The sequence below is a fragment of the Typopeltis vanoorti genome, chromosome 5 (assembly GCF_054136105.1).
Source record: "Typopeltis vanoorti isolate ZY-2024b chromosome 5, IOZ_Tvanoo_1.0, whole genome shotgun sequence".
Taxonomy (NCBI): Eukaryota; Metazoa; Arthropoda; class Arachnida; order Uropygi; family Thelyphonidae; genus Typopeltis; species Typopeltis vanoorti.
The window spans coordinates 31104344-31120775 of record NC_143553.1 but is presented as its reverse complement, the minus strand read 5'-3'; the positions used below and the strand labels follow the sequence as shown (position 1 = coordinate 31120775).

Here is a 16432-nt window from a genome sequence, read left to right as displayed (position 1 = left end):
TTTTTCCTTACGAAACTGTCAAATTTATCCCGAACACCCTGTATATATACTGCTTTTGACATCCCAACAACTGAGTTTGCAACTATCTGCAAGAAACTTCTTCGGTGGCTATAGCTTGTATCAGTTATTCTAACATTAGTTATTTACATTTTGGTTTTGTTGATCTTTTTATAATTTTTTTTTAGTCAGATTTATTAACAGAAATGGTTAGAACTGATTCTGCTCTTCTTAGACCTGGATAGAGTGATGAATTCCAGATGACTGGAGTAGAAATCTCTTAGTACCCATATAAAAAAAGTGAAATAAAACTGAATGTGAGAATTATACAGATATTTCCCTACTAAGTGTTGCCTGGTAAGATTTATGCAAGTATACTTGATAAATGGCTGAGAAGGATTATGAAAGGGAAGCTTGGTGAAGAACAAGCTGGATTCAGGACAAATAGAGGCTGTCAGGATCAGAATTTTAACTTTATGGCAAATAGTTGAGAAATCATGGGAATATAACAAAGATCTCTATTTAGGTTTTGTAGATCTGAAAAAGGCATATGACAAGGTGCTAAGAGAAAAGCTATTCAAAACACTACAGTTGTATGGTGTCAATGGGGCATATCAAGCAATACTTAGTCTTTATTTGAGTTGTAAGTCAGCAGTTAGAATTGAAGGAAGTACAGGAAGATGGTTTAATGTTAGAATCTGGTGTGAGACAAGGATGTACATTATCTCCTTTGTTATTCATTATCTATATGGATCACATTATGAATGAAAGTGGAATTAAACCTGATATCAAAATTGGAAATGTTAATCTGCGCCCTTTACTTTATGTGGATGATGTTATACTTCTAAATAAATCCAGTACAAGTCTGTAAGATTCCCTGACTAAATTGAATGACTGTTGTAACAGATATGTCTTCTTGTAATTGCTGACCTTCATATCATATTTATTATAACAGTTATGAAAATAGGTGCAGCCACTGTAAGACTTTTATACCTCCATACTTGAGCATTTCTGGTTGAATATCACTATTCCAGCTGCCTTTTCACATTTCAGGTTTTTGATGGCTTTTTCAAGTATAAATATGTATTCCTGATTGTATGTCAGTTTTTTTTTTTTATTTATTTATTTATTTATTTTTTTTCCGTACCACTGTGCTGTCATCACTGCTTGTTCCATTTAGCAGTTTTTCAAAGTAATTATTCCATACATCAAGGATATTTTTTCTCCAGTTTTCCTGTCACTTTTGTGATCTCTAATTCCTTTTATAGCATCCTCTCCTCCATTTCTGAAATTTTTCAACAATCTTCAGAATATCTTGCCACTTCTTGATATTTATTTTCTATGTTCTTACCAAAGTTTTTCCATGACTTTTGTTTTGTCATCAACTTGAATAAAATAAAATATAAAAAAGTTGTATTTATTAAAATTATGTTTGTCTTTTTTTAAGAGCCCTCCATAGCTCAATTGGTTCTGAAAATACCCCTGGTTGGAAAGACCTTGATTTGAATCCTGTCTAAGCCTTTGACAGGACTTTTCATTGAAGGTGAGTTAGCCAATCTTTACAGTAGAAGGGTTCCCCTTCTGGTAATACAGGTTTTTTTCTGCTGAATTGAACAACCTGGTCAACAACTATTTGACACTGCACTGATAGGCTCAATAGAAAACAAGCTATTGAGCTTATCAGTGCAGTGTGGAATGGGATAGGATATCTGTTCTTCTGAATGTTGATAACTCTTTAAACATTAAATTAAATGCCTTAAATTAAACTCAATGACCTATATCATTGTTATACTAAAATAGTGTAGCATACTGAAAAAAAAGAAATGATTTTTCCAAGTAAGAACAAAATGAACTTGGACAAAATACAATGAAAATTTTTTATATTCTTATTTTATATATATGCAGTCATTAACCCAATGTTAACCATCTTTCTATGTAACTTTAAATGAAACAGTATTGGTGGCCAAAATCTTTTTTTTGTCTTTCCTGTCAGATTATAGAATAAACATAGAAAAAAAAAAAACTGTTCTGTTTCATTATCTGACCTCAAGCTTCAAGTAATCAAGATATCATGTGTCATATCATGTAATAAGAGATTTATTTGAAACTATCTTTGTAATATTTATCATACAGACCAATGTGTGATTCGGTTTAAAAGTAAATTATATTCCCTTAATACACTTAATTGTATATGTATGTTTAACTAATGAATTGCAAATCTGCCTAGATTTCCCATAGTGACAACAGTTCTATTCATAAAACTGTCATAGGATTTACACAATTTCACAGAATATTACTTAGAATTAATAATATGAAATGGCAGTTGCTGGTATATTGTATCTGTATGTACTTTCAGCAATGCATGCTGGCTAGCAATTGTATTAATTTTTGACAGTGGTGATACTGGAGACTAGTTACTAACCATTACCAAAGGTTAGGACTAGAGTGCTTCCACCTTCACTTTTGAGGGATTATTTATTATTTTTTAGTGTGTCCTTTTTTTATTTATACATTGAAGATGAGTAGTGCCAGATTGTGTGAGGCTGAGAATAATGTGGGAAATGTTTGGTATATCAAGAAATAGCTAATGCTTCTATGCATAGCTATTCATGAAGAAAAGATACTGTTAAGAGAGAGTGGTGAGGATTGCCTGGAATTTTGGTAGGTAAATAATGTTGATAAATAATCATTGCTGAGAGTAAATATTTTGGCATCTTTTTAAGTTTAATCTGAGATTTGAGGAACCAGTTAGAGATGTTCAAGTTACATAGAAAGATAGGTTGACTGCAGAAAATAAGTTTGTGGATAAAATGTTGAATTTAACAGTGGTAGAGGCAGCAAATGAATGCCATTTTTATTAAACGTTTTATTAAAATTTTGGAAAGAGAAGGTTAAATAGTTAATTTGTGAGATGAATACCTAACTTATTTATCTATTTTTATTTTTTTTATGTGAATGTAACCCACAACATATTGGGAACTTATACATTTAGTCTTGGACCAAGAGTTAATTCCTGTAACCTTGTTCTTGAGACTAAACATACTTTTCAAGTCATATTGAAGCTGCCAGTAAGCAGAGTGGTGGTCTTGCACTAGGTCTTCCATCACCTAAAGACTTCCATAAGTATCCATGTTACAGTGGTATTCAAGCTCCCAACTGTTGGAGAGCAGGACTGTCCACTTGTCCAACCAAACTGGTAAATGAATTAATATGATTACTAATCCTATAGTGAAAAAAAAAAAATCATATGGCATTTGAAATGGCCATATGTGTTTAGAGCAGCTGTGTACAGTTCAGTCAGCTTATTCACCTGCTGACAGGAAACTTCCTAAGATGAATTAAATCTTACACCTTTCTAATTAATAGGCTTTTGTACTAGGTTTGTTATTTTGCTTTTTTTTTTATTTTTTTTATTAGGGATGCTTAAGGGTCAAAGCTGTATAACTGAGAGCAGACCTCCATATAGCCTTTAAAAGAATGCAGAAAACCGACCAAGGCTTCTGACCTAATGTCCAGTCCTCACCTTCTTGTGGTGCACCCTGTTGGGTATCCACCTGGATACTGAACGAACGAGGGATGGCAATTTGGGATTTAGCCGACCAAATTGTATTCTTACTGGCTTAAACCAAAATAAAAAATGATGGTACAACATGAGAAAGGGAGCTAGCTGAAGAATTAGATAAGTACCAGATCGACATGATAGGGGTGACTGAAACAAAAAAAGACAAAAACTGGTGAGATCTTTCTGAGCAACAAATACAAAATGTTATATTCAGGCAATGACAATCAAGGAAAAGAAGGGGTAGCCATAGTATTCAACACTAAATACAAGGCTAATGTTGAATTACAGGCAATCTCAAGTAGAGTGATGTGGGCAAATATCAGAATGGGGAACTGGACAATGAGATTTGTGCCTGTGGTCCCAGAGAAGGTTTTACTAAGGTAGAAGTGGAAGAATTTTTTGAGGCTTTAGAGAATGCAACTGACACAATGAAAAAGGAAAAGTTGGTCCGGGTTGGGGATCTAAATAGCAGAGTAGGAAATGATTGTCAGACATACAAAAATATTTTGGGAAAATTTGGAGAAAAGAGCAAAGCTAATAGTAATGGCAAATTCCTGTTGTATTTCTGTTCAGGACATGGTTATTACTAAAACCATGTTCCAACATAAAAATGTGCACAAATTCACATGGAGAGAAGAGGCAAGGAATAAGAAAAGTCAATAACAACATCATCATCAAATTCCTGCATTGTACCCTCAAGGGGTGTACAGGATATGATAGTACTACATGAAAAAAATTACATCATTACTAACTTCCTATCTACAATTTTCCTCCAAATAAGTCTGTTACTTGTCAAGACTCCAACATTATCAGATCTTATAATTCTATTGTCTAAGGCACTTTGTTTTTTTATTTTTTTATTTATAAGTATAACATCATCTGCATAAAGCAGAGAGCTGACATTAACATCTCCAATTTTGATATCATGTTTAATACCACTTTCCTTCATAATGTGATCCATATAGATAATGAATAACAGAGGGGATAATGTACATCCTTATCCTTGTCTCACACCAGATTTAACATTAAACCATCTTCTTGTACTTCCTTCAATTCTAACTGCTGACTTACAACTCAAATAAAGACTAAGTATTGCTTGATATAATCCCCCATTGACACCATATAACTGTAGAGTATTGAATAGCTTCTCTCTTGGCACCTTGTCATATGCCTTTTGCAAATCGACAAAACTTAAATACAGATCTCTGTTATATTCCCATGCTTTCTCGACTATTAGTCGTAAAGTGAAGATCTGATCCTGACAACCTCTATTTGGCCTGAATCCAGCTTGTTCTTCACGAAGCTTTTCTTCCACAATTCTTCTCAACCGTTTCTCAGGTATACTTGCATAGATCTTGCCAGCAACACTCAGTAGGAAATACCTCTGTAATTCTCACATTCAGTTTTATTTCCCTTTTTATTGGGTACTATGAGAGCTCTACTCCAATCATCGGGAATTGGTCCCTGTGTCCAGGCTTTCTGAACTATGCAGTGCAGCCACTGTAAGACTCTTATACCACCATACTTCAGCATTTCTGGTCGAATATCATCTGCTGCTGCCTTTCCACATTTCAAGCCTTTGATGGCTTTTTCTACTTCAAGTATGGATATGTATTCCTGACTGCATGCCTGGTCAGTGTTTTTTACCACTGTGCTGTCATCACTGCTTATTTCATTTAGCAGTTTTTCAAAGTAATTACTCCATACTTCAAGGATATCTTTTTCTCCTGTTTTCATGTGTAACTCCTTTTACAGCACTCTTTCCTCCATTCCTAAGCTTCTTCAACAACCTCCAGAATATATTGCCAACTTCTTGATATTTATCCCATGACTATTGTTTAGCAAGTTTTACACAGTGTTTAGCATTCTTGCATTTGTCTCTGTATTCTCTAAGAGCACAAGCCGACTTATTTGCCAGTAACTGTTGATATGCTTTCTTCTTTTCCTTCAATGCCTCTTTAACTTCCTGTGTCCACAAGGGAGTTCTGATTTTTTTTATCCTTGCAGACAACCTCACCACATGCCTCTCAGAATCAATCAATGTTTTCTTCAGAGTTTGCCACTGAATCTCCAAGGTTTGATTCCTGTTCTCAGACTCTTTCATTTTTTCTTCAATAATCTTTGTGTATTTTATACAGTTCACATCTGAGAGCTGCTAAACTTTTATTCGCTTTAAAACTTTCTTACATGTCATTCGAAATTGGAATTGATCACTATTTAGTCTTGAGCAGGATAAAATTGAATTTCATATTGAAAAGAATAACATGTAAAAAAGTTTAAAAGTGAATAAAAATTGAGCAGCTCTCAGATGGAACTATAGACTAAAATACACAAAAATTATTGAAGAAAAAATGAAAGAGTTTGAAAACAGGAACCAAACCTTGTAGGTTTAGTGGCAAGACCTGAAGAAAACACTGATTGATTCAGCTAGAGAGGCATGTGGTGAGGTTGTCTGCAAGGATAGAAAAATCATAACTCCATGGTGGACACAGGAAGTTAAAGAGGCAGTGAAGGAAAAGAAGAAAACATATCAGAAGTTTCTGGCAAATAAGTCAGCTTGTGCTCTTAGAGAATAAAGAGACGAATGTAAGAAAGTGAAACACTGTGTAAAACTAGGTAAACAAAATTCATATGAGGACTTTGGCAAGAACATAGAAAATAAATATCAAGAAGGTGGCAAAATATTCGGGAGGTTGTTGAAGAAGCTTAGAAATGGAGGAAAGAGTGCTGTAAAATTAATTAGAGATGATAAAGATAACATGAAAATGGGAGAAAAAGATATCATTGAAGTATGGAGTAATTACTTTGAAAAATTGCAAAATGAAACAAGCAGTGATAGCACAGTGATTAAAAAAAAAAAAAAAAAAAAAAAAAAAAAAAAAAAAAACCCACTCAACAAGCACACAGTCAGGAATACATATCCATACTTGAAGTAGAAAAAGCCATCAAAGGCTTGAAATGTGGAAAGGCAGCAGGAGTAGATGATATTCGACCAGAAATGCTGAAGTATGGTGGTATAAAAGTCTTACAGTGGCTGCACTGCATAGTTCAGAAAGCCTGGACAGAGGGACGAATTCCAGATGATTGGAGTAGAGCTCTCATAGTACCCATATATAAAAAGGGAAATAAAACTGAATGTGAGAATTACAGAGGTATTTCACTACTGAGTGTTCCTGGTAAGATTTATGCAAGTATACTTGAGAAACGGTTGAGAAGAATTGTGGAAGAAATGCTTGGTGAAGAACATGCTGGATTCAGGCCAAATAGAGGTTGTCAGGATCAGATCTTCACTTTACGACTAATAGTCGAGAAAGCATGGGAATATAACAATGATCTGTATTTAAGTTTTGTCGATTTGGAAAAGGCATACGACAAGGTGCCAAGAGAGAAGCTATACAATACTCTACAGTTATATGGTGTCAATGGAGCATTTTATCAAGCAATACTTAGTCTTTATTTGAGTTGTAAGTCAGCAGTTAGAATTGAAGGAAGTACAGGAAGATGGTTTAATGTTAAATCTGGCGTGAGACAAGGATGAGCATTATCCCCCCTCTGTTATTCATTATCTATATGAATCACATTATGAATGAAAGTGGGATTAAACCTGATATCAAAATTGGAAATGTTAGTCTAAGCCCTTTACTTTATGTGGATGATGTTATATTTCTAAATAAATCCGCTACAAGTCTGTAAGATTCCCTGACTAAATTGAATAACTGTTGTAATAGATATGGTATGAAGGTCAGCAATACAAAGACAATGAAAATGGGCAGAATCGTTGAAAATGCAACTGCATTGTGAACGGAGAAAACCTGTGGAACAAGTAAAACATTTCAGCTACTTAGGCAGATTTTTAGTGAAGATGGTAAATTAAATATAGAAATAGACAACAGAATCAACAAAGCTGGTATGGTGAAAGTCAGTTGAATAAATTCATATGAAATAAGAGAGAAATTAGTCAGAACACTAAATTAGCTGTGTACAAGACGTGTTCGAACCAGTTTTAACTTATGGATCTGAGAGCTGGGTCAGAAGTAAAACACTTGACCAAAAGGCTAGAAACCGCAGATATTAGAGGCATGAACAGATGGCAACAATGGCAGTATCATATTCAAAACGAGGCTATTAGAAAGGAACTTGACATTGTCAGCATTCACTTAAACAGAATGGGTGATGAAAGATGAGCAAAACAAGTGTTCTCTGCCAGGTTAGCAGCAAAACAACTAAGAGGAAGACCAAGATATAGGTGGATTGATATGGTACAAAGTGCCTTAGACGTTAGAAATATACGATCTGATAGTGTTGGAATCTTAACAAGTAACAGACTGATTTGGAGATAGGGAGTAAGATATTATAGATAGGAAGTTAATAATGATGTAAATTTTTCATGTAGTGCTATGATATCCTGTACACCCCTTGAGGGTAAATGGCAGGAATTTGATGATGATGGTAGTTTTAAAACATTTACCATAATTAAAAGCATTCACAGGTGGAGGCAAAAGCATAAATGAGGTAAAAATGCATCACTTTATTAAGCATCTTCACTCATGTTTGCAGGACTCTAGGTGTTAGATGATTTTTTTTTTTTACCCCCTTTGCCAGTGTGAAACTGCTTATTGGAAGCCTGAAATTTTGGGTTTTAGTATCTTTTCATAATGGTAAAGAAGCTTCATGAGTTATTTATATCTATATCTTGATGAGGTTATAATCTTGTTGAGTCTGTAAGTTCATAGAAAGCAGGTTTTCAGTGCGATTTGAGCATACAGGTTGAAGGATTTGAACTTGCAAGTTGAGAGTAGGTATGCCAGTAGTTTATTCAGTTATTCACCGACACCACCATCTATGCATAAAAATATATTTATTCTCTAGCACATGAGAATGGAGGCAATAGATTATAAATGATGATCACTTTTAGATTTAAAAGTTCACTTATGCAAAATTAACAAGTATTTAAGTTTGATATATATTATATACTAATGTTGAAATTTGTTTTTACTCCTATCTATATAGGACAGATTCTTCCATCTGGATTGCATGTGAGACTCAATTTACAGACTGGTGAAAAAGAAGCAAAACTAATGAGTAGAGATGCAGTTTTGGAAAAGACTGCAGATGAAGTAGCAGAGGTAAAAGGAGAAAAATATGAACTCTGGAAGACAGATAATGGACGGAAAGGAGTGATTAATAAGCAGAACAGGAAATTTAATGCTGAAGAACTGAGGGAAGCACTAAAATCTTTTAAGGCTGAAGAATATGAACAGAATACAGAGCAGGTATTAAGCTATATGTTATATTGGTATTAAAAGGTATTATGAAAGAAGTATAATTCCTGTTAAAATTATTTACTAATACTTGCTTTTCAGCAATTTAATTACTATATAATATATGTTTATATAAACTTCTTATTTTGGCAACAAGTGAAGGGTTCTCTTGAGAAAAAAAAAATTTTTTCCCCTTCATCAAAAGATTGTCATTTTGTGTTTTTGATTAGTATGAGAAGAAAACTTCAACTGTATCCTGAATGGAGAAGTTATAGAACAAGTAAAACATTGCAGCTATTTAGGCACAATTTTTAGTGAAGATGGCAAATTAAATAGCAAAATAGACAACAGAATTAGTAAATCTGGTATGGTAGGAAGTCATCTGAATAAATTTATATGGAATAAGAAAGCAGTGTTAGTCAAAATGTTAAACTAGCTGTATACAAGACAGTGTTCAAACTAATTTTAACTTGTGGATCTCAGAGCTGGGTTAGAAATAAAACATTTGGTCAACGATGGAGACCACAGATATGGGAGTTCTGAGGAAGATTAGGGAAGTAAACAGATAGCATCAATAGCAGTTTCATAGTAAAAATGAGGATATTAGGAAAGAACTTGCTATTGTTAGCATTCAGGAATGTGTTAGTAGAGCTAATCTCAGGTGGTATGGTCACTTAAACAGAATGGAAGAGGAGGAAAGATTAGCAAAACAAGTGTTCTTTGTTAGGTCAGGAAAAAAAAAAAAATGTAGGTGGATTGTACAGTAAAAAGTGTCTTAGAAAACCAAAATATAAGATGTGATAGTCTTGTGATAGTGTTAGTCTTGAGAGGTAACAGATGAGTTTGAAGGAAAATTGCCAATATTTAGTACTATATGAACATGTTATCTCATTGCTATCATAATATCCCATATATCCCTGGATGGCTACATATTAGGAATTTGATTATTATGATTAGTATGAGTGATTTCTGTGCATTTTTCAAAAGTAATTTTCACTTTTTTTGATAACTGACTTTAGCCACCCTCTTGTCTACTTTAATTACTGAAATGTATTCATTAGATTATGAGTAAAAGTTGGAAGTTTTGTGTGTAATTCATTAATATTTAAGATGGGATGGAGATGACTTTACCAGATGAGGAAGCACATTTTTGGAGCAAGTGCAGCAAAAAAGCAACAAAGTCCAATAGTAGTCAAGAATGAGAATATTGTGAGAGGAAGTGAAAATAAAGGAATAAATAGTGTGGTATCGATAAAGGTGGCAGTTATTTCATATCCAAACATAAGCAGTACAGTAGTAAGTGGGTGATACAGCATTATTTACGACAAATTAGGATACATTACAAATGAGAACAGCTTAAATTTGGTAGGTGAATTATACAGGGAATAATAAAAGTATGAAGAAAAAAGAAACTATACATAAGTTATATACAATAAATATGGTCAGATGTTCCTCCAGTATCTTGTTCAATCAACTGCTCTTTTCTGTGCAGGATATAAGGTCCTCTTTTGTGCAAGGTGATTGCAGAAGGGGAGAAGAAAGGTATTCCATGGACTGGGTTGCCCCACATTCGAAATTATCTGGTTCAGTGAGGTAGCCCCATTTGATGAGGTTTTGTTTGCCGCATTCTGTCGTTCAAAGTCTGTTGAGGCTTTTCCAAGTATTCCAGTCCAAGTGGGCACCATGTGAAAGATGTTCAGCTGTTGGAATACAAGTATTATTCTCAGGGTATAGCAAGCCGAAGTCTTGCTATATCCTGAGAATAGTTTTGCAAGTTGAAGTCTTGTCTCTGGAGGGTTTTTAGGTGGTTCAATTGCTAGAAAGCTATGTCGGGATCTTAGTCTTTTGGACACTGTGGTCTGGCCAAATAGTGGGTGGTGTTCATCTGTTTGCTTCTTTCGTCAGCTGAGAATGCAGATCATCAAATTGAAGGGGGTGCAATACCAGCCAAAATATACAGGTCTCTTAGTGGTGTTGGTTTCAGGCATCCTGTAATTAAGTGGCAGCTTTCATTCAATGCTGGGTCAAGTTCTTCAGCATGGCAGGATCTGGACCATACCAGGCAGGAATATTCAGCAGAAGAATAGCAAATGGCCAAGGCAGAAGATGTCAGTGTGCTAGGGTCTGCACCTCGTTTGGAGGAGGTAGGCTTTCTTAGTATATCATTTCTTGCATTCACTTTTGCCTTTGTTTTTTCTATGTGTGTGTTTTATATGAAGGAGTGTGATCGAGAGTCAAACTGAGGTAGATAGGATTCCAGGAATTTTCTATATTAGAGATTTCCCAAGAAATCTGTAGCTTCTTATTGGCTTCCTTATTACGGTGGAAAAGTACAGTCTGGGTTTTCAAGGGATTTGGTTTTAATTGATTACTGCTATAATATGTGGTTAGACTATTTATGGCAAGTGATAGAGTAGTTTCAATGGACTTGAAATTTTTTGATTGAGTGGCTATGGCAAGGTTATCAGCATAGCTAAAATTCCTAGTTCCTGGAAAGATAGGGAGGTCATTGACATAGATGTTGAAAAGTAAAGGGATTCCAGTGGCACTTCCTTCCCCCACCCCCAGGTTTACAAAAAAGTGTCTGTTTTCCAAAAGTGATTGGATCAAGAGGACAAGGTGATAGCCTCTAGTTATTCTGTATACAGCCATAACCCGACTTATGCAGTTTCATATATGTACGTATTCCCGTCCCGCTTCACCACTAGTTATTTCTTTCTGGTGGCGGCCGCATTCGCCATTGTTGCCCATGCTGTGAACAAGCACTGATGTGTTTCGTGCGGTCTCCATTCATACATGATTTTTATAGTCAACAAACCTTGATATTGTTTAATGTCATGTTCTTGATAAAAATTTTATCACATAAAAATAATAATGTTGTCCAAAAGAAGCAAGTCTGATTCTTCTACAGCTAGCAAGAAAAGAAAAACATTGACTTTGGAAATAAAACCTCGGCATTATTAAGGATTTTGAAGGCGGAATGAAAATTTGTGAGCTAGAAAAGAAGTTTGATCTACAGGAATCCACAGAACAATCATAAAAGAAGGGTTTACAGATTTTGGAGGTCATGGATTCTAACGAGGAACGAATTGTAGCCACAAGGCAAGGAATAAAAAAAAAAATCAATAACTTGCTATGAAGAAATTTTGCCTGACAAGAAAAAGATGTTATGCAGTCAGTCGAATCTATTAGATTTTATGAAACCATTGACATCAAAATAACTTTTTTTTTTATGTACGAAAAAAACTATAATTATGATTATATTTCTTAAAAATTATAGGTGTTTTTTTAAACCTTTGGTCCCAATTAACTAATATTTTGTATGTTTGTATGCAAAATTATACCCGAGTTACACGAATTCGACTTTCGCGCTTTTTGTTGGTCCCACCTACCGCGTAACTTCGGGGTATGACTGTATTTTATTTCTGAGTGCGAGGTGGTTTATGGTATCATATGCTGCAATTAGGTCTACAAAAACTGCTCCTGTGGCTAGTTTTTGCTCATAACCATTTTCTATATATTGAATGAGGTTGAGAATTTGTGATATACAGGATTTACCTTGTCGAAAACCAGCCTGCTCAGCAACAAGATGGAGTTTGATTAGGGTTTGACTAGCCTATTCAAAATTAATCATTCATAGAGTTTAAAGGGATTCCAGTTGCACTTCCTACCCCTACCCCCAGGTTTACAAAAAAGTGTCTGTTTTCCAGGTTGCTGAGTAGTGATATAGGTCTGTAATTTTTTGCTTTGGTTGGAATTTTCCCTGGTTTCAGAAATGTCACCACTTTAGCATGCCTCCAGATAGTTGGTATCCTTAGGATTCTGAGGCAAGTGTTGTATAGGTTTAATAACCACTCTTTAGTCCTGAATCCAAAGTGTTTAATTTGTTCATTGCAGATATCATCAAGGCCTGCAGATTTTCTAGGTTTTAATAGGTTTATGGCAGCGATGAATTCAGTGATGGTGAAATCTGAGGTAATCATATTTTGTTTCTCACTTAGGGTTCTAAATATCTTATTTTTTGGGTGCTTCTTAGGGAATTTTCCATTCTGCAGCAGCTGTTGAGCTATTTGATTCGCTGTTACCTGTGGATGCTCATATGGCTTAGTGAAATCTTTCCTAATTCTGTTGATAAAGTTCCATGCCTTTCTACTACTATGGGTCATATCAAGGGCTTCTATTTCTTTTTTTCATGAGGATTGCCTTTCCTCTGCCATCTTGGAGCATAATTTTTCTCCTACATGGATAGTCTCCTCTGAGAAGGGGTTGGTGTTGTGAAGTTGTAATCAGCATGCTGGGGTTGTATGTCACTGGAAAATGTAGTTTGTGCAGCATCCTCGGGAGATGTGTTTGGAGATTTTCCTCCGTATTTTTATGAATTGGGGATACTCATAAGGATTTGGAGGGACTGGTTCTATGGAGTGGTCAAGATCCTCCATGAAAATCTTCCAATTAGTTTTTTTGAAATTAAATAGTTGTCTGTAAGGTACTATGTTAGGCATAATGGCTGGGTTGAATTGAAGCATTATAGGTCTACGTTGAGTATCTGGAATGAGATTCAAAACCTTTTTAACACAAATGTTGGATATTTCTGGGCTAACAAATATGAGATCAGGGTTATAGCCTCGCTTCCATCTGCCACTTTTGAAAGATGCAGGGAGTTTTGGATTATGTATCAGGTTTAGAGAAATGTTTTCAGCCATTTTTCAATAAGTTCTCTATCTTCATTGGACTTTGTGTAACTCCAGTTAATACTATTGCTGTTAAAGTCACCTAATACAACATTAGCCATGTATGCTGAAAGTTTATTTTTCACTTGGTTAGACTATAATAAATTTAGTTTAATCCTTTATCCAAGTGTGAACAAACAAAGTTTGCACCTGAAAATATCTTCAGGACTGGGATAAGGTAGTACAACACCAGGTATCTCCACCTCTGGGCCTGGCTCCCACTGAAGAGACCTCAATAAAGGTCGAAACTAGTCTGGGTAGTGGCCTTTCCCTTAATGCATAGTTATACATATCTGCAAGGAGATGTGTTTTGCATTACGGGAGATACTGAGATAGGAGTGATGTTAGCTTGCTCCACCTTTGCTGTGAGTTGCCCGGTGTTGTACTACCTTACCCTAGTCCTGAAGATATTTTCAGGTGCAAACTTTGTTTGCTCACACTTGGATAAAGGATTAAACTAAATTTATTATAGCCATGTATGCATTATTATTGATGAGGATGTTGGGAAAGGAAAAAGCTTCTGTTGGTTTATAAACTGAGGTGATTGGGATATTTTTAAATGTGATTGTAATAATCTCAATGTTTCTGTTGTTTGTTGACAACAGAGACATTGAGATTATTACAGCTCAATGGACGATGGAATTAAGTTTTCTTTTGTAAATACTGCACTACCATATTTATCATGGGATATCTCTGAGTTTCATGCCATGTGTAAAAGTTTATATTTACTTTTTATCAATTATTTTAATTATTTAATGAATGGAGTCTACTGTGGCATTGTAATATTTTTCTTATTTATTTTATATCGTAGTTGCTTGAGCTTGTTCAAACTGTTTAAAGACTTCAATTTCTAATTCACGCATAAAACTCAATTAATCCGAATCCTTTAATCCTTAACTTAGTTTTATTCCTCCCCCCCTCTCAAGGCAATAAATATGCTCTTGCACATGCTTGAATTGTAGACTTGGCTCCAGCCAGAGGCTTTTTCTAAGTTCTTAATCTACTTTGCCATATTTCACTTGTATTGATCCTTAAAAATTTTTATTTTTTTTATCGCTGCACCATTAAGGATCACATAAAAGAATTGTTATTCCTTCCCTTACATATATGAGAAATATTTAGCTAAGCACAATAATAACTTTATTTCAAGCAACTCCTATTAGTTAATCAGTCAGTCGTGGCTATTGCTACTCTTAGGTCACACAGGTTTGGTATTTTTATGAGAAGTGCATTGGTTAAACAAGATCAGGCAAGCTATTAACAAAAACAACATGTTTATTCTTACTAAGACAAATTATATACAACATTCAAACAACACATCTCATGTGTCTGGTTCTAACTAAGACAAGAGTACACTGGAGACAATACTTGTCACGTGTCTAACTTTCCACAAAGTCAATTAAGCATTTCACTTAAGCTTTAAGACAAAGAAATCATAATTACACATAACTTCTCAGACACTTGGATGATACTTAACACACTTAACTTTCTCTCAGGGTACTTTCTTCGGGGTGCTTAAGGGTCAAAGCTGTATAACTGAGAGGAGACCTCCACATAGCTTTTAAAAGAATGCGGAGAACCGATCAGGGCTTCTGACGTAATGTCCAATCCTCACCTTTTCGTGGTGCACCCTGTTGGGTATCTACCTGGATACTGAACGAATGAGGATGGGCTGGCAATTTGGGATTAACTGATCAAATTGTATTGTTATTGGCTTAAATCAATATACAAAATGATTGGTACATGATGACAAAATTTCATGTCGGCTGGGGCATTGCCCAGTTAAACAAGGCCCCCATTGTTTTTGCCAGGGAACCAGGGTGATCAGCGAAAAGTCAGCTACTAGAACAGATCTGAAAGCACACCCCAACTCAAAATCACCAGAGTTTAAAGATTGGTACTATCAACATAAGAAGCCTGAATGGTAAAGAAATGGAACTAGCTGAGGAATTAGATAAGTACCAGATCGACATAATAGCGATGACTGAAACAAAAAAAAAGACAAAAACTGGTGAGATCTTTCTGAGCAATAAATAAAAAATGTTATTCAGGCAATGACAATCCAGAAAAAGAAGTGGGTAGCCATAGTATTCAACACTAAATACGAGGCTAATCTTCTTGAATGGCAGGCAGACTCAAGTAGAGTGATGTGGGCAAATATCAGAATGGGGAACTGGACAATAAGACTTATTTGGGCCTATGGTCCCACAGAAGGTTCTACTAAGGTGGAAGTGGAGGAATTTTTTGAGGCTCTAGAGAAAGCTACTGACACAATGAAAAAGGAAAAGTTGGTCCTTGTTGGGGATCTAAATAGCTGAGTAGGAAGTGATTGTCAGACATACAAAAATGTTTTGGGAAAATTTGGAGAAAAGAGCTAAGCTAATAATAATAGCAAATACCTCTTGGATTTCTGCTCAGGACATGGACTGGTTATTACTAAAACCATGTTCCAACATAAAAATGTGCACAAATTCACATGGAGAGAAGAGGCAAGGAATAAGAAAAGTCTCATTGACTATGTTATTGTTGATAGTAATGTTTTCTTCCTGGTGCAGGACACCAGAGTGTAGCGAGGATTTGAAATTGGAAGTGATCACTATTTAGTCTTGAGCAGGATAAAATTGAATTTCATATTGAAAAGAATGAAATGTAAGAAAGTTTTAAAGTGAATAGAAGTTGAGCAGTTCTTAGATGTAAACTGTAGACTAAAATACACAGATTATTGAAAAAAAAAATGAAAGAGTTTGAGAACAAGAACCAAACCTTGGAGATTCAGTGGCAACCTTGAAGAAAATCCTGATTGATTCAGCTAGAGAGGCATGTGGTGAGCTAGTCTGCAAGGATAGAAAAATTAGAACTCCATTGTGGACACAGGAAGTTAA

General features: G+C 35.1%; 1 protein-coding gene across 1 annotated transcript in view; it reads left to right on the top strand.

Moving 5' to 3' along the window:
* Positions 1 to 16432, top strand: part of Sil1 (Sil1 nucleotide exchange factor) — a 116145-nt gene that overhangs the window by 18379 nt on the left and 81334 nt on the right. The window contains exon 3 of the mRNA XM_090392971.1: positions 8570 to 8832. Within this exon, the coding sequence (XP_090249097.1) occupies positions 8570 to 8832 (263 nt within the window). The remainder of the gene's footprint in view (positions 1 to 8569; positions 8833 to 16432) is intronic.